The sequence below is a fragment of the Nansenia antarctica genome (assembly GCF_963989245.1).
Source record: "Nansenia antarctica genome assembly, chromosome: 5".
NCBI lineage: Eukaryota > Metazoa > Chordata > Actinopteri > Argentiniformes > Microstomatidae > Nansenia > Nansenia antarctica.
Genome location: NC_137690.1, coordinates 62,601,165 through 62,618,804, shown reverse-complemented (window position 1 = coordinate 62,618,804; position 17,640 = coordinate 62,601,165). Strand labels below are relative to the sequence as shown.

Below are 17,640 nucleotides of genomic sequence, written 5' to 3'. Positions count from 1 at the left end.
GGTGAGTGGAGTGGTATTTACAAGGATGTGTCACCTAGCAACCCCACAATTTAAGCTGCTTACGGCTTGTTCACATTTATTTTCGTTCATTATTTATTTTTTTATACCCAGAAACCATTTTAAAATGTTGTTCCTGGCCCCTAATCAACACTTGTGCGTCATATCTACACCCTCTGTCTCCTAATCAGGGTTCTTAATGGCGATGAAGATCGAGACCCAGAAAAATGAGGAGAAACCAGAGATGACTGCTTGAGGCAGCTATGTGTTATTTAGCCAAATATAATTTTGCCAAATATTTGTACATTGTTAGAATACACAAAATGTCCAAATTGTGGTATCAATATATTTTTGTGTGACTCAAATGTGTGCTTATTATGTCAAATGTAATGTTTACCTTTGGAAATAAAATATTATCTAAGATTTGTAATCATTTTCGACATTTTCAAAAGGTTAGCAAACACAAATCCTCTTCGCAAAGCCTTTATGTTTCAAGATTTGACAGTTCTAATTATATGGCCTTTAGATCAGGATAATGAAACCAATCCTAACACAATTGAAGACAGTAATTTATGATGCACCATGTCCTATTTTACAGTTTTAATCACTGATGTCTATGGTTTCAGTTGCAGCATAATAAACACTTTGAAAGAGAAGCAGCAGTATTATTATTCCTTTGGCAGAGGAGGAATTTTCTTCAAAGAGAAACGTTTTGCAACTAGGGGTCCATCTCTATAGCCTTAAATGGTTTAGGCTAATCTCCCCTCCTCAACGTCATGTGAAAGGGCTGGACTGGTGTGAAAGCGCCATAAAGGAGACTCAACATTGTTACCGTTATTCACTATAATAATAATACTTCGACTATCATTTGTTTTCAGTGCTTCTGATTGTGGGATAGTGACAAGGAGAGGAACCCTCTCTGTTCCATCCATGCTCTCTGGGATGCATTAGCGGCCTCTGCTCTGTGCAGGCGTCCTAGTAGAGCACAGATTTATGAGGATGATGCTACAGCCAGCTGCTGTAGACGTGGTGTCTTCTGTGTTGCACAGCGAGTTACTCGTTTCTTACTTAGTCAATGGAACAGAGTGAAGGAACAAGTCTCTTCGAATAAACATTATCAACCATGCTGGACTTTGCAATCTTTGCTGTTACGTTTGTCATCATTTTGGTTGGCGCAGTTCTCTATTTATACCCGGTAAGTCCATGGCTGTCGGTGCAACAGCTGGTTAGCTAGCCAGAGAATCATTTAATAAGTTACAGCATAGCTGCCTAGCTACTACAACCTGTTTACAACGGTAACAAGCCACATCTGTGATTAGGATGATATGTATATTCACCCACAACATCCAAATGTAGATATCATCCCAGTGGTTTGGCTAAAGTAACAGAACTTTTGATGTCAACAAAAGAAGTTGCCAGCTGATTGCATCCTTGTGTCGCTTTCGCAATTGCGATCCAGCCAAATGGTCAATGAAATGGACAGTCAGGCACCGTTTCTCTGTCCAGTGGAGTCTGGGGCTTTGTTTTGTTATTCTAGTGAGGCTCATATATTATTATGGAGGTGGATTTGCAAGACTGCAAACCCACAACTTTTGTTAGCTCCAACTTCAATGACAGAAATATTTCATTTTCCCCACAGTCATCAAGACGTGCCTCTGGCATTCCAGGACTCAACCCCACAGAAGAGAAGTGAGCGTTTATTCTCTCTTCAGCACTCAACTTGTGGTTTAAAAAGCACTCAAACATCTGGTTTAAAAAGAAATACATATTTTTGACTGTTTCATGTTTATGATTTTGTTGATTTTGTAAATGGTGTATAGCTTCAAGTCATGTTTTGAAAAAGTGATGTTGCTCTCAGGGAAGGTAATTCCTTCAGCCAAACAGATAGGTTGTAGAAATACAGTTATATGCATCTCAAAATAGATTGTCCCCATGTTTTACACTGCATGCAGAAATCACTACACACACTACTAGCCAGGTTTATCTCACTCCCTTTATTAATGTTCACATTTCCAAGGGATGGCAACCTCCAGGACATTGTGAGTAGAGGCAGCCTGCATGAATTCCTAGTCAGCCTTCATGATCAGTTTGGGCCTGTAGCATCGTTCTGGTTCGGTGGACGGCCTGTGGTCAGCTTAGGCTCAGTGGACCAACTCAGGCAGCACATCAACCCCAATAGGACCAGTGAGTACAAGGATGGGGGTGGGGGTACTGTTTTAGAATGAATCGATGAAACATTTTTTTTTCTTTTATTATTCAGTAGTTTAGTTTGTTCATTCTTGAAATTTAGAAACCCTTCTGTGCCATCTTAGCGGACTCATTTGAAACAATGCTGAAGTCATTGCTAGGATACCACTCAGGAATGGGTGGAGGGGCCACTGAGACTCTGCTTAGGAAGAAGGTGTATGAGAGCGCTATCAACAACACCCTGAAGAATAACTTTCCCATACTGCTTAAGGTATGTGTTTTGTGCATTTATTGTTTATTTCAGAAGCTTCTTTGTGCCCATATCTCATGGATGAGACAGTCTTCCTACTTTTCGCTTGGTTCTCCTCTAGCTGGTGGAGGAATTGGTGGGGAAATGGCAGTCTTTTCCTACGGACCAACACACGCCTCTCTGTGCTCACCTACTTGGATTGGCCATGAAGGCGGTTACACAGCTAGCCTTGGGTGACCGCTTCAGAAATGATGCTGAGGTCATCCACTTCCGCAAGAACCATGAGGCGGTGAGCAGTTTCTCAATTAAATAAATAAGAATAATAATTTAAAATAATAATAATAATATATCTAAATCTAAATATCCCTACAGAAATATGTCTGTTAAAAAAATATGCCACTTGTAAGTTTTCACTGATAAGTCCCGTTGACCTGACAGATCTGGTCAGAGATTGGCAAAGGTTACTTGGACGGCTCTTTGGAGAAGAGCTCCAGCAGAAAGAGGCACTATGAAAGTGGTGAGTGAGAGCTAGCTGTCTGCTTTGATGCTTTCATTGTTATGGATCATGTGGGTCACACCATACCTGTGCACCTTAGCATGTGTCCCATATGGAGAACGACGTCAGAGCACATTCTTACCAATATTTCTTTATTTTCTCATGCTAAGTATGTGTTTTACAGCGCTGACAGAGATGGAAACAGTGCTAATGGCTGTGGCTAAAGAGAGGAAGGGACAAAGTGGCCAGACAGCATTTGTGGACACTCTTCTTCAGTCCAACCTCACAGAGAGACAGGTGACCTAAATGACCTCTATAATTATCAAGAGAGATTACTAATTGAAAACTTTTAGAGACATCTTTTTTTGTCCTGCAGGTGATGGAGGACAGCATGGTTTTCACACTGGCAGGTTGTGTCATAGCAGCTAATTGTGAGTAGAGTAATTCTGATTGGATAATATCTGTGACAGCTCCATTGCAATCACATTGGTTTATCCAGTCTCAATTAATGCTTTCTAATCATAAGAAAATCACCAATTTGGTAAATATCTCTCAGAAAATCCTGCTCCCCCTCATGTTTGTGATGTGGAACCATTTTTCCACAGTGTGCATCTGGGCAGTACACTTCCTGTCCACTTCAGAGGAAGTCCAGGAGAAATTGTACCAGGAGCTGGAGGATGTCCTGGGCAGTGAGCCTATTTCTCTGGACAAAATCCCACAGCTCAGGTAACATCCACAATGTCATACAGCATGTTCTGTCCCAGTCAGGTGGGGGCAGCTATTTGAGACAAGTATTTGCTAGACTTGATAAAAATGCTGTCCCTCTCCAGGTACTGCCAGCAGGTTTTGAATGAGACTGTTCGAACAGCTAAACTGACACCCATCGCAGCCAGGCTGCAGGAAGTTGAAGGGAAAGTTGATCAGCATGTTATTCCAAAAGAGGTACTGTATCTGTTTCTAGTCCTTTTCTTCATAACCATCTCTTGTTCGGCACAGCAAAAACAGTTTCTAAACACGCTGCCCCAGTGCATGTACAGTACAGGCCAAAAGTTTGGACACACCTTCTCATTCAATGCGTTTCCTTTATTTTCATGACTATTTGGTACATTCATCAAAACTATGAATGAACACATAGGAATTATGTATTTAACAATAAAGTGTGAAATAACTCTAAATATGTCTTATATTTTAGATTCCTCAAAGTAGCCTCCCTTTGCTTTTTTGTTGTTAATAAAATATATAATAATAATATTAAATATAATATGTGTTAATAATAATATGTTATTATATATATATATTAAATATTATTATTATATATTTTATTAACAACAAAACATTTTTTTTTATTAACAACAAAAAAGCAAAGGGTGGCTACTTTGAGGAATCTAAAATATAAGACATATTTAGAGTTATTTCACACTTTATTGTTAAATACATAATTCCTATGTGTTCATTCATAGTTTTGATGCCTTCAGTGAGAATCTACAATGTAAATAGTCATGAAAATAAAGGAAACACATTGAATGAGAAGGTGTGTCCAAACTTTTGGCCTGTACTGTACATTTAGATTGTTAGACTGAAACTACTTTGGCAATTTGATTGGTGTATGTGTGGTCCTATAATTGTGATTTTTGTCATGCTATATCATTTTGTATTATAGAATATTGTAAGAATGGATAGGTCATCCCACAGATAATGACAAAAATGAATGAGTGAAAAACACCATACTCTTTTTCAGACTCTAGTGATCTATGCCCTGGGTGTAGTCCTGCAGGATGCTAATACCTGGACCCTTCCCCACAGGTCTGTGTGTGACTGTGTGTTCATATGCATTGTCCTTGGAATTGTATATTGTATGTGGCTCTGTTTTGGGATCCTCGTTTGAATACCTCCACTTCCATCCATTCAGATTTGACCCAGACCGGTTTGAGGAAGACTCAACCAGGAAAAGCTTCACTCTGCTTGGCTTCTTAGGAAACCAGGCCTGTCCTGAGCTAAGGTAAAGGGAATCGGAGGGGATAGGGGTGTATGTTTTAGAAAACATTCACAAAGAGGAAAATGGAGGCAGTACTAGATAGTACAGGAATAGCATGTTTTGGAACTGAATTGATAGACAATGTGAGACCTTCTGTCTCAGAAGAGAGATCTGAGCTTGTAACTTCAAACCCAAACTTGTATCTACCCCCCCAGGTTTGCGTACACTGTGGCTACCATACTCCTCAGCACTTTAGTGCGCCAGCTGAAGCTCCACAGAGTGGAGAGCCAGGTGGTCGAGGCCAGATCTGAGCTGGTATCCACGCCTAAAGATGACACCTGGATTACTGTGAGCAGGAGAAGCTAACTGCACATATGGGCACCCCAAACTATTATTTAAGAGAGCAATTATCAGTCAGTTTGGATCAGCTCAAGTCATTGTCTGGGACCATTATGATAGCACTTGGGCACCTGACATGATGTTGTTGTTTTTCTCCCTAGTACGATCTCAATAGTATGATCTGTAGTACATAAATGATGGCTGCATGGTCATTTATCAATGATCAGTAATCATGTTTGTCAAAGCCTATTTAAGACGTACACCCTATGCTTCCTCAAGTGATATTTATCCTTATCATGTTGGGACCTCTGCACTAACATTCCACATGGACTGGCTGCCAGCATCATACCACTAATTGATGGTGTGGTCTGTGACAGGCTTACAGATCAAACATTTTAATTTCCCCCTTTTTTTTATTTGAAAAATAAATAAATAAATGTATTCTGGTCACCTGATGTGTAAGGAGTGTGATATTGTTTATGCGAACACCTATCCTCTACTCCTGAAAGTGAATAAAGCACATTTGATCCATGTCATCATGGCTTTTTTATTTTTTTTATTTTTTTTACATTTTGTTTAGGTCTTAGCTAGTATTCTGCCTGGGTCTAACTAGCCTCGGTCACATTCTTATAGAAACTTAGATTTTCTAGACACTAATAACTTAAAAGGGAACATCGGGGAAATCACTCGCATACACTTTTAGTAAGTCATTCAACAATCGGGATGCCACAATTTTCCCAATTCCAACGCTTCCTCCTGTGCGCTGGAACACCTCTGCATTCATTAGGGCAGCTCAGACCTGCCAGCCAGCGAATTTGCGAAACCTAGGATGGTAGGGGAAGGCAAGTGCTTCGCCAACCAATCAGGTAGCGGTATTGCCCTGCCTTCACCTACCATCCTAGGTTTCGCAAATTCGCTGCCAGCCAACTAAAGATGTGAAAATGGCGGAGTTACAAATGCTTTTGGAAGAGGAGATTCCAGCCGGACGCACCGCATTACTAGACAGCTTCACCAATCTGGACAGAGTCGCGGAGTATTGCGAAAGTAACTATGTTCAGGTAAACTAAAAACCATTTGATGAAATAATCCATGACCATATTTTTACAGGATCACCCAGACTTGACTGGAGGATGGAAGTGATGAGCTATGTGAGCTAGCTCAGCCAAGCTAAAGCTACACCGATGATGTGTCTGTCTGGTGCGGATGGGTTTGGATGGGGGGTAGCTGTCTTTCATGCGGACATGTTCTAATCTAACCTGATCTAAGGCAATTTGAATCCGAAACCTTCACACATGGATCGCGACTTGTAATCGCTACGTTGATGTAGTGGGTTAAGTATTTGGATCGACCTGATTTGAAGTAGTATAAATACTCGCGTACATCCATGTATCTAGGCGAGCTAACGTTGGTGGTACTGGTAGCATCGCCTTGGCTGTGGTCGGGCACCATCACCACAGCTGGGATCGCGTAAACAAGTTGAATGCTCTCGTTGTGTGTAAGCCAAGCTAATGTATAGCTGTGGTGGAAAAAATCGTGAATCGTGTTGTCAAGGGATTAGATATGAGCTGATTTTGTATTTCGTTGGTTCCCTTGAAGTAGACTGAAGTAGTACAGTAGGTTGTTGAACACACTGACTCACTAGTGTAAGTGATCCGTCGAGCTGCTATCAGCCCGTTGTGGCACTGATCTGATCTGAGCCACTCAGCCATTACTGACCACATTCTCCAGTGGGTTTGTTGTCATCATCCCAATATTCTTATTGCATCCCTCCCTCCCTATCAATATCATTAGATTAATATACGTAAAGTCAAGTGGTGTCTTGTGCGTACTACTTGCTTCTCTCCTGTCATACTCGTGCCTCATGTGCTTAAGTTATGATCACTTGAACACTTGATCTCTGCACTTTATATTTATATGAATTATGACTCTTGCACTAATGATGTTGGTTTGCACTGTCTTGTCCTGTCTTGCACCTGTCCTGCTGTAAACCGTACTCCACTGTCCCAAACCAAATTCCTAACATGTTTACATGTCATGGCAATAAAGTCTTCTGATTCTGATTAGTCACTCAGTTTATGAGTTTAAGAGAGGAGATCGGAGAAGACCACCATCAAGGCAGAAGACCACCGTGGACGTGTGTAGGCAGGAAGACCCTGACAGTAGTACCAGTGCCTTTAGATACAGGACAGTAGCTACTTCTGCTTAATGCAGGCTGCAGTGGGTCGCATTAAGAGTCATGGACATAGTTCAGAAGTGTGGTTCAGTCTTTGTGAAACGTGTTTAAAAGAATCGAGTAAGTTTAACAGGTTGTTGTTTTAGCAATGCCAAGAAGACCATATGACATTCATCTGCTTGCCCTGAAAGGCTTGACTGCTGCTAGTGTCACCCAGCACCACCATGCCCCCATATTATGTGCATTATTAAGCATCAATAATATGATTATTTTCCCCTATTCCTCAGGCCAGCTGATGTGGAATGTGGAACGGCACTCTATGATTATTGCTTTGTCATGGTAACAGAAACATACCATAGTTTTAGGCTAAACACGACCAGCCGGGGATCATGTTTCATGCTGGATGATTTATTGTTCGGACCAGATTTTCCAACTGTTGATCTAAGAGAATCGCACAGTTCATGATGACTCACTGTCAGTGTTGAGCTTTCAATCATACTGTGTTTGTTTTTCTCTCTCGTCACTCACATACACAAGCATGAGTTGAGATTAATTAGGCTAATCTGACATTGCCTCAGTAACAATCCGTTTCCCCAGTAGGCCCATATTCTGGCTCACAATCGAGGCTGTTTTGTTATGGAGAGGTTAGATTAAAAGCTTTGGTCTATGATCAGATTTTTTTTTCTTGTGCAATTTGCATGGGAGTTGTCATGAGTGGCACCACTATTCTCACCCTCTCTGTGAGTCAGGTCTCATTCTTGCAGGTTGGCACTGAATTCGAAATGAGAGAAGACAAAATTCTTCCCTTGAATATGAATGCCGCCTTTTCTGTTTCAGGCTTTGTGATATAGGCCTACTGTTGTATAATGAAAAGTGCTTTCTAAATGTATCAACCTATTATTATGATTATTATTACTGTGTTAGGATTAAAAGTGCAATGTGCATTTGAATGATGATAGCTGAGTGTTTAATCTGAATGCGATCCGTTGGTCTGCTACAGGTGCGGCTCAGTGTTTGCTCGTGCTGCGCAGACTGGCCTCACTACTGCACCTTTGACGACTGTCAGATAACCTGTTTGTCTTCATACCCGTGATATAGGCATAACGAATCAATGAAGTTGTGCTCTTCCCTTAAGCCCTGCTGATGTATTTGTGGACAGTGTGGAATAGGTGACTGAGGCTGCCCTTGCCCTGATAACACTTTGACGAGTCATGTGATCTACCATACATTGAACTGAGACTGAGGGGAAAAAATGCAACCTGTACTGAATGCAAGGGAAGTCTTGGGCAGAAAAGGAAGGAAAGATACATTTCCTGGAAACACTGTTTCCCCCTCTGAAACTTTGCCCTTGCCTTGTCCTATATATTCAATATTCCCCTGTCGCAACTGCCTAGTTTTATTTTTTGCTTCCAGTCCTCTCCTTTTCTTTTTTTTAAGTGATCTCTGCTCTGTCTGTTCCCTTTCTCCCCTATGCTTCTCAGTCGCCGGATAAGCATCGAGCACTGGAGGAGACCAAAAACTACACCACACAGTCCCTGGCCAGTGTGGCATACCTGATCAACACCTTAGCCAACAATGTCCTCCAGATGCTCGACATCCAGGCGTCTCAGCTCCGCCGCATGGAGTCTTCCATCAACCACATCTCACAGGTTTGGCATGCTTAGTGTACACATACACAGACACACACACAGCTTCCCACTGCTGTCAGAACTGCAGAATCACTCCCCATCTTCCGCCATAGACTGAAGACCCATCTCTTCTTCAGGCTACACCTTAACTGTCCCTCCTGAGACACCTACTACCCCCCTGTACTGTTTCCCCAGTGTAATAATAAATAAAAAATGAAAAATGAAAAAAGATTCCTTCTTCTAGCACGACGATTGCCAATGGCCACAGGCCTGAGCATAGATTACTTTTTCCTGCTATGACTGGTGGATAGATGATTCAAATGTATTTGTTGTAAGTCGCTGTGGATAAAGGCGTCTGCTAAATGCCAAAAATGTAAATGTAAATGTCAGTATGAAAGCGTAACAAAATTCCTTTCCGTGTGTCGCCCCAGACGGTGGACATTCACAAAGAGAAGGTGGCGAGGCGGGAGATTGGCATCTTGACCACCAACAAGAACACTTCTCGTACGCACAAGATTATCGCTCCCGCCAATCCTGAGAGGCCTGTCCGCTACATTCGCAAGCCCATCGACTACAGCCTACTGGATGACATGGGCCATGGAGTGAAGGTAGGCTTTCCCAAGGCGCAGGACATTTGGATATGAGGGGGGGGGGCAGTTTATTGGTGAAACACATTTGTTGCATACCAGACACTCATGTTGACACCTACTGTTTTGTCTGGTCCAATCAGATCTATCAGGCCACACTCTCAGTGGAAAAGGGTGCATGTTTCCAGATTTGAATGACGTCGCAAATATTCGCTCATAGTGTAGACAAGAGTAATGTTGATGAGAAAGACCACGTTTGGACAGGATAGGCTGTGAGAGAGTTGATTTGTAAGTTACTTCTGAACAGGATGCTGTGTGTGTGTTACTCAAATCAAATCAAATTTTATTTGTATAGCGCATTTCTTACAAGATGCAACTCAATGCGCTTACTTACCTACTGTGTTGGTTGCTTGCACCTCTTGTCGACTGTATAACATTGCTACACGTGTTTCGGTGCATGTGTATTTTCTCCCTGTTTTCTGACTAATCTCTTGATTTCTTTTTTCTCTCTCTCTCTTTGCCTCACTTATTTACCTTTTAAAAATTAACCTCAGTGGTTGCTAAGGTTTAAGGTAAGAATTACTAAAGCATTTTCGATCAGATTTTTTTTGTTTTGTTTTTTCACACACAAATGTAGTCTATGCAATGTAGAAGTCAGAAAGTTGTGAATGTGATTAAGGTTTGACCCTCTGTAGTGCTGTGATCTGTTGGTGTTTTGTGATGTTGTCGTATTGTAACCTCTCTCTGTGTGTCCTGCAGGCCAGTGCCCAGAACATGAAGGGAGGAGTTCTCCCTCGCACCAACCCACCCACGCAGAAGCCGCCCAGCCCACCTATGTCAGGGAAGGGAACCATTGGGTATGTAAACGGTGCCGGTACCACACCCCCACAGTCCATTGAGACAGGAGACGACGGTGTTACATCTTTATGCAGGTGTGGCTCAAATGACCTGTCTACTCCTGTTCTCAATAGAGTTAACAGTGACAGGAGTCCTGGTCTGTCGTCTGTCTAATAGTGTGTGCTCTTTGAGGAAAGGGCTGGAGACACTGCCGTAGCTCACTAACACAGACCTTTTTTAGAGATATTTATTTAGTTACAGGAACTATCCTCTTACCGGAAAGATCAAAGCCAGCAACTTGACATTTGAATTGTGTTTTTAAATAAGTGTAATGTTCTCAACATTGTGTGTGTGTGTGAGTGTGTGTGTGTGTACATTATCAAAGTACAGTATCAAAAACGTGTTTATTGAGCATGTTATTGAAAGGCTACTGTTATTGATGTTCTGGTCTGTTGTGTGTCCCTGTTCATTTTGTGTCCCTCTCTACAAACCTACTGTGGTAGTATGGCCCATAACATTGCGTTAAATGTCGTCTGAAGTAAAGTTACGTCTGTCTGGCCTGATCTTGTAACCTTCAAATGTGTCCCTTTGAAATGAGACGCATGCTGGACACCTCCTCTGTTCCAGGGGGAGACATCTCTGTGTCGTCGTTGTTGTTGTTGTTGTTGTTTCACATTTTTCTTCAAATAAGTGTGACCCAACACACACCCTGGCTGTCCATGCTCTACTCTGTAACAGTGCTCAGAGTTCGGTCACGCAAAAAAAAAAAAAATGAAAAACTAAACATGCTTCTTCATATTTTCAGGCTTTTTTTCCCACTGAAGGGCATCAACATAGACTTGCCGTCCCTGGTTGATATACAGCTGTGTATTCAGCGTTACCTGTGGACACTAATGATGCCTTATTTCACCGATACCCCCATTTTTGAGTTTGCACAGGTTTTATTTCTTGCTTTTGTATCCATTCTCCCCTCTCCATTTCCTCTCCCCCCACTTGTGGACGTTAAACTCCTTTCATACCCCTCGCAGGCGCCACTCCCCCTATAGGACACTCGAGCCGGTGCGTCCTCCCGTTGTCCCTAACGACTACGTCTCGAGCCCGACTCGCAACATGGCGCCCCCACAACAGAGCCCTGCACGCACTGCGTCTGTTAATCAGAGGAACCGCACGTACAGGTACCCCGCATGCTCCCAGCACACAGCTAAAACACGCTCCCGCACACGCTTTAAACCGACCCTTGACGAGGCTTAAAACGTGCCCTGCAAATGCTTTAAAATGCCCTAATTGCCCTGTTTACAATAAAAAAATTGCTTTTGCGGGTTATGCCTGAATTTATGGCACTTTCCCCTTTTTTTTACCGATTTTTTTTTACTTACTTACGCACACACAGATTTTTGTGTTTACTTACTTACTACACACACAGAAAAACTACTGAGATACATTGTGAAAAATGTTGGCACTAATACTTAACACAAGGAGCTAGATGAATAAAGATGCCCTATACCAAGAATAAATATGCCCTATATCAAGCGGTATTGCGAAGGTGATGCAAGCAATCTAGTTCAGTTTCCTGTTCCTGTGGATTATTTATCCTCAGCAGGGTAACAGAAGATCAGATCAGTGCACTGCAGTTCTCTTTGTTTTTCACTGAATGTCATCTGGGCTGCTACCAGTCAGAGCATGATTTTTCTTTTTTAAATGTAAAGACTACTGCCAATTTAGAATTTAAGCTTGGGTTTATTGAAAACTATGGAGTCTTCCTCTCAACTCCCCCTCTGTTTCTCTCTCGAAACAAACACTGAAGTTGTGGTTTGATTTTGGGTTTAAAGCAGGTAGGATGTTTTCTCTGGCTGTTTCCCTCAGCACAACCCCCTTTCTACTGGTCGATCCATCCATCCATCCATCCCACCAGTCTCTCCTGCACGCCCCTCCCCATCCTCCCCCCCCCCCTGTCTTTACTCTCTGCTTGATGCCTCTGATGCCTTCAGCGTTGTCGCTCCTCTGTCTTATGTCTCGTCATGTCACTAATAAACCACAGATGACTGCTAACTCATATTTCTTTGGGATGTTTTTTGTGTGTTCCATTTCTTGAGTGCTGTTCATATCCTTTTTTTAAAAACCATTCAGTACAGGGGGCAGTGGGGCCAGGGGAGAGGCAGCCTGGCCGGGGGCAGCGGTAGGATCTAGTTAGATGAGTGTTTTAGAGGACCAAATGCCCCCCCCCCCCAGTGTTGTTTTGATTGGTTATGTGGTGGCCTGTGTGACATCAGCAGTGGCAGCAGTGGAGGCAGCCACCCCAGCAGCAGTCGCAGCAGCAGCAGAGAGAACAGTGGCAGCGGAAGCGTGGGTTTGCCCATGGCCGTGGCGACGCCTGCCCCGCCCGGCGCCTTCCCAGGTGAGGGTCTCGCCCACCGGCTGGGTGTGTGTGTGTTTGTTTGAGCTCACCCTGCCAGCACTACTAGAGCAATACTCTTCACTCTCTTCAGTTTCCAAACCCCTTTGATGTTATCCTGTCTTTATCTCCCTCTCCTGTATTTTCCTCTCTTCTTTTCCCTCTGCTGTTCTATGACTCTGCTGCCCCCCCTCTCAATCCCCGGCTGATGATGATGATGATGCTGCAGGTACCGCCCCTGCCCCCTCTAACCCCGCTAAGCCCCCCTCCACCTCTGCCATCACTCCCGCCGCACCTGACGGCCCCCCTCTCGCCCCAAACCCCTCCCCGACCCCCCCTGCCGAGGCCCTGCCCGTGCCCCCTCCCCCTCCCCAGCTCCCCACCTCAACTGCCACGAGCACCAGCTCTGTTGCCTTCAGCACCCCTGCACAAGGTGAGTGTCTTCCCCCACCCCCCCACCCCACCGCAGCCCACCCATGCACTGCCCCTCCCATCTCACTCTCCCAGGATCTGTGTCCTGAGATCTTCCATCTCTGCGTCCCATCTCCCATCTCTGCATGTCCACTCCCCTCCCACTGTTGGACTCCTCTCCATTGGCGTTGCCTCTTGGTCTCTCTTCCTCCCCTTGTTCTCCACCCCCCACTGACTCCAGTCACCACTTGGCATTCCCTTCCTCTGACTACTTTTTTTTTTTTTTTTACTAACGGCTCAGTCAGCGTATTTGCATGGCATGATGTTTACACACTGGTAAAATCCTTGTAATGTTCTCGATTCCCTGCAATACATTCATGTTTCGATAAGGTAGAGTAAGTGATTGCATTCTTTTTTTTCTTTTCACAAAAGATAGACTGACTTGAAAAGACACAATGATGGATCGTGGCAAATCGAAAAATCAATGAAGAGTATTTTACAGTACCCCACCAATGCCCCTCTCTGCTGCCCCCTGGTGTTTTTGTATCACAGGCGCTGCACCTCAGTTCTTCAGCATGAACCGACCAGTGCAGCAGCAGAACCCCCCGGCGGTGGGGGGTTCCCTGCCGTTCCGCCGGCCCGCCTCTGTGACGGGCCAGCCCAACCTGCCCCAAAACCAGAGCCAGCTGAATGGAGGACCCCACTTCAACCAGAACCAAGGTAACAGTAACACAACAGAAGACCCCCTCAGCCACCTTGAACATCGCTGAGCTCGAGGGACCACACCTTAACCAGACTAGCAGACCAGCTCAACTTTGGCTCACATAGGGCTGGTTTCCCAGACAGAGATCTCAGCCTATTCCTAGACATCTTCAATGGGAGATTTTCCATTGACACAGTTATTTTGTCCAGGATTTGGCTTAATCTGTGTCTGGGAAGCTGGCATATAATGTATGATACGTTGTGTTTTTTTAGTCATGCGAACCAGATTTCTGGTTTCTACCCTCCGTTTTTTAAATATTTTAGTCATTTATCAGATGCTTTTATCCAGAGTGACTTGGGATAGTACATTTGTCTAAAATACTTGAATCAACTGTCAGTCATCATTAAGTAAAACCTTCTAGGAAAATAAGTGCCACAAGTTTTTGCAAATGAGTTCATGTACCGTACAAGTGTGTATGTTGGGAGGTTCTAGGAGGTGGTCTGAGGAGGAGGAGGAGGTGGTGGGGGAGTCCAGGGGTCTTTAGTCTACGGGCCGTTTTTAGCCCTGCTGGGTAAAGTGATCTAACTCGCATTTCTCCTGTTTTTAATTCCTCTCCACACTCTTTCTCTCTCTCTCTCCTTCTCTCTCTCTCTCTGCCTTCCTTTCCTCTCTCTCTTCCATGACGACAATATGCCCCCTACACTCTTATTTCTTCCTTCGCTCTATTGCCCTGTGTGTTTCTCTCTCTTTCGCTCTCTCTCTCTCTCTCTTCCTCTGTCCCTGCTTGTCCTGTGTGATTGTAGCAGGGCCACTTGCCCCCCCTCCCCCCTCCGTGCAGATCACTCCCCAGCTCCCACTGATGGGCTTTGTGGCTCGGGTTCAGGAGACCAGTAAGTGGCTTTCAGCTCCTCTGTGTTGGTTTCCCATACGTGTTTGGGACCGCATGCCTGCAGGTCGCATGTCTAGAGAATGTGCATGTGTGTATTCGTTATAGGTCTCATTTTTCCCTTGCATCTCCCAAAACAGAACCACCCGTCGATGTCTTTTCTTTTCTTTTCTTTTTTTTCCCTTTATTTTGCGCTACACTTCCTGACATGGCGCTGACGTTGTTTTGTGTTACTCCCTGTTTGACAGTGCATGGGAATGCCGAAGTGAAATCAATGTCTAACCAAGCGGAGTCTAGATTGCTCTTATCTGATTTTCTAATTGTTGTCGTCTCCTGTGCCCCCCCAACCCAGTCTCAGACGTGCCCCCTCCACCACCCCCCGTAGAGGAGCTGGTGTTTGAGGAGCCCACCCCGCCCCCTCCACCGCCAGAGGACTACGAGGATGATGAGGAGGAGGAGGAGGAAGAGTCAGCTGTGGTGGAGTATAGCGACCCCTATGCCGAGGAGGACCCTCCATGGGCTCCGCGCACCTATCTGGAGAAAGGTAGCGCCTCTCCTTCCACCTTCAGCAGCCCCCATCTATTGTCTTCTCTCTTTCTCTCTGCTACTTTTTAACGTGTGCCTCTCTGCTCGGTTGGCTAGTGGTGGCGATCTACGACTACCTCCAGGACAAGGAGGACGAGCTGTCGTTCCACGAGGGCGCCATCATCTACGTCATCAAGAAGAACGACGATGGCTGGTACGAGGGCGTGATGAGCGGCACCACGGGCCTCTTCCCCGGGAACTACGTGGAGTCCATCATGCACTACGCTGACTGAGCCCCCCCCCCAAAGCAGAGGGAAGAGAAGGAGGAGGAGGAGGATGATGATGAGAGGGGGAAGGTCAAAGACTTTGTCAGACAGAGCATGATCACATTACAGAGTGAAGAGCCAAGCACTCATGGCGCATCGATACAATACAGCCGATCCTGAACCGGTCTTTTCAGATGAAGTACATTTTACAACAATGACCACTATATATTTCCTTTTTTGTGTGTGAGGAGGAGACAGTTTGGTGTAGATTTTTAGAGGGGGGGGACGACGACTTCATTTATAGGGATTTCATTGATCTTAACAATAAGTGAGCCACAAGGATTGTTTTTTTCTTCTTTCCTTCTTTTTTCTTTTTTTTTACTCATGCCTGTATTTTAAAACGTTACTATTTATTTTGATAATGGGAGATGTTGTGGGCAGGGCTGCTGATAGGATATACTGTAGATATGTCCAATATACATGGTGAGGGGAGGGGTCTCTAACCTCAGCCTAAGAGAGGAGACTTGACAAGAAGTCCTTCTTCTTCTTTTTTTCTCCAATAGCTTTTCTGCTTACACTCCATAGACCTTTTAGACTCAACATGTTGCTCTCGTTAGTATGGCGACTAAAGAGGACTGCGTTGCTAAGTACTTTATATCTGTCATTTGGCATCATAGTTTGGTGGTGAACACCACAGGTGACAGTTCCGGAGATAAGCACACGTCTTAATTCAACAAATATATATATTAGCTAGAAGAAAGACCATGAAACAGCATAGTTTAAGCTAACCTATACACCCGTTCTGAAACTTTAAACACCTAGCTCACGGCTTAGAGCATTCTCAGTCACTACAGGACCCTACTACTTAACTGGCCAGTCTGGTCCTTCATTGAACTGTCTAGTGGTCCACAGAGGAAAGGACAGAGGGAGCTGAAATTGCACAATGAAGTCGCTTCTGAAGTCTTAAGTCACTTCTTCTTCTTCTCCTGACCCTCTTCAAGAATGACAATGATTCCCGATTGACTGTCCCCAGTGGTGGCAGAAGGACAGAAGTGTTTTAAGTGAGAGGAGAATACTCTTGAGAACGCTCATTTGCAGCGTTCATTAGCATCAACAAACGTTAAATGTTTGCTGCCCACCCCCCCTCCTCCTTTCTTTAAGGGTCCAGATGAGTTATGCTTGCAGAGTGGCAGACTGCATGTTTTGAGAATTTGTTATTTTCTGCTATATTGATAATTACTGTCTTTAATATTTTTAGATATGGTGTGGTTATTGGTTTGGTTTTAATATTCACCCATATTACCACCATTGACGGGAGTTTGTGATGCATTTAAACGATAAAAGACGCTTGTGCCATATTGAAGTGTGTGTTGGTGTTAAAGGTATCACTTCCATTTGCAATAAAATGGCCAGAGGGGTGGGATAAAATATAATGTTGGAGTTGTTTTTGGATTGAAAGCACATACATTTGTAGTAAGGTTTAGAGAATTGTATTGAAAATAAATTATTGAAATATAACTTGCATTACTGCCTCAGAAGAGGACTCATACAATTAGAATAAAATCCAGCCATTGATTGTAGAAATTGTTAACCAACCGTAACAGGCACCAAAACTTTCAATGGCCTATAATGAATTGTTTATGCTGAAACTCTGATGCATTGAGTGTGCTTTATATATGAGGTACAGTATTCTAATTCCAATGTGCTTGGCTGTTTCTGGGGTTTTGAGGGCTTAGTGTCTGTATGTCAAATCCTTTATTTTTTATTGAAAGTGGGTCTGTACGTGAGTCTTGCATGCCATTGTTATTCTACAGTGCTGGTGTCTGAAACGCAGGTGGCCAGGTCACCCATTAGAAGGTCGCCCCACAACCAGACCCCAGATTCCTCCAGCCTCATCCAAAGAGACTGTATATAGGTCAACTTTGATCCCAAGTCTGAAGATTAATGTTGAGTTCTGGGATTTGGGAATTGACTTACTCAAAGAGGAG

The 17,640-nt window shown here is 43.9% G+C and overlaps 3 protein-coding genes across 5 annotated transcripts in view; all 3 read left to right on the top strand.

The window, feature by feature from the left end:
- Nucleotides 1–512, top strand: part of tmem237b (transmembrane protein 237b) — an 11,648-nt gene extending 11,136 nt beyond the window's left edge. Inside the window, exons 13-14 of the mRNA XM_080531810.1 lie at nt 1; nt 189–512. The exon at nt 1 is cut by the window's left edge and continues 121 nt beyond it. Coding sequence (XP_080387936.1) covers nt 1; nt 189–253 — 66 coding nt within the window. The 3' untranslated portion in view covers nt 254–512. The remainder of the gene's footprint in view (nt 2–188) is intronic.
- Nucleotides 513–1,026: 514 nt separating this feature from the next.
- On the top strand, nt 1,027–5,645 carry cyp20a1 (cytochrome P450, family 20, subfamily A, polypeptide 1). 2 transcript variants are annotated; one of them, XM_080532782.1, is made up of 13 exons: nt 1,027–1,192; nt 1,637–1,686; nt 2,015–2,181; nt 2,310–2,455; nt 2,556–2,723; nt 2,873–2,951; nt 3,115–3,227; nt 3,307–3,361; nt 3,551–3,656; nt 3,761–3,872; nt 4,669–4,733; nt 4,840–4,929; nt 5,121–5,645. In XM_080532782.1, exons 1-13 carry the CDS (start codon nt 1,121–1,123, stop codon nt 5,269–5,271), a joined length of 1,374 nt encoding a protein of 457 aa, XP_080388908.1. In that variant the 5' UTR covers nt 1,027–1,120; the 3' UTR covers nt 5,272–5,645. The 2 variants fall into 2 exon arrangements, with proteins under 2 accessions (XP_080388908.1, XP_080388907.1); XM_080532781.1 differs by having other exon boundaries at nt 3,536–3,656.
- A 540-nt stretch (nt 5,646–6,185) lies between these two features.
- On the top strand, nt 6,186–17,620 carry abi2b (abl-interactor 2b; the record flags this gene model as incomplete). Of its 2 annotated transcripts, XM_080532333.1 has the most annotated exons (10): nt 6,186–6,302; nt 8,899–9,066; nt 9,477–9,653; nt 10,392–10,489; nt 11,498–11,644; nt 12,740–12,864; nt 13,825–13,992; nt 14,782–14,865; nt 15,214–15,405; nt 15,504–17,620. In XM_080532333.1, 10 exons carry the CDS (start codon nt 6,186–6,188, stop codon nt 15,677–15,679), a joined length of 1,452 nt encoding a protein of 483 aa, XP_080388459.1. In that variant the 3' UTR covers nt 15,680–17,620. The 2 variants fall into 2 exon arrangements, with proteins under 2 accessions (XP_080388459.1, XP_080388460.1); XM_080532334.1 differs by lacking the exon at nt 14,782–14,865.
- Nucleotides 17,621–17,640: the final 20 nt, after the last annotated feature.

What these genes read in the sequence shown, in the direction of transcription:
- cyp20a1 (XM_080532781.1), top strand. Translation starts at nt 1,121, where the DNA reads ATGCTGGACTTTGCAATCTTTGCTGTTACGTTTGTCATCATTTTGGTT. An exon ending in CTCAACCCCACAGAAGAGAA is followed by an intron (nt 1,687 to 2,014) that starts GTGAGCGTTTAT and finishes CACATTTCCAAG; the next exon opens with GGATGGCAACCTCCAGGACA. An exon ending in TCCGCAAGAACCATGAGGCG is followed by an intron (nt 2,724 to 2,872) that starts GTGAGCAGTTTC and finishes TTGACCTGACAG; the next exon opens with ATCTGGTCAGAGATTGGCAA.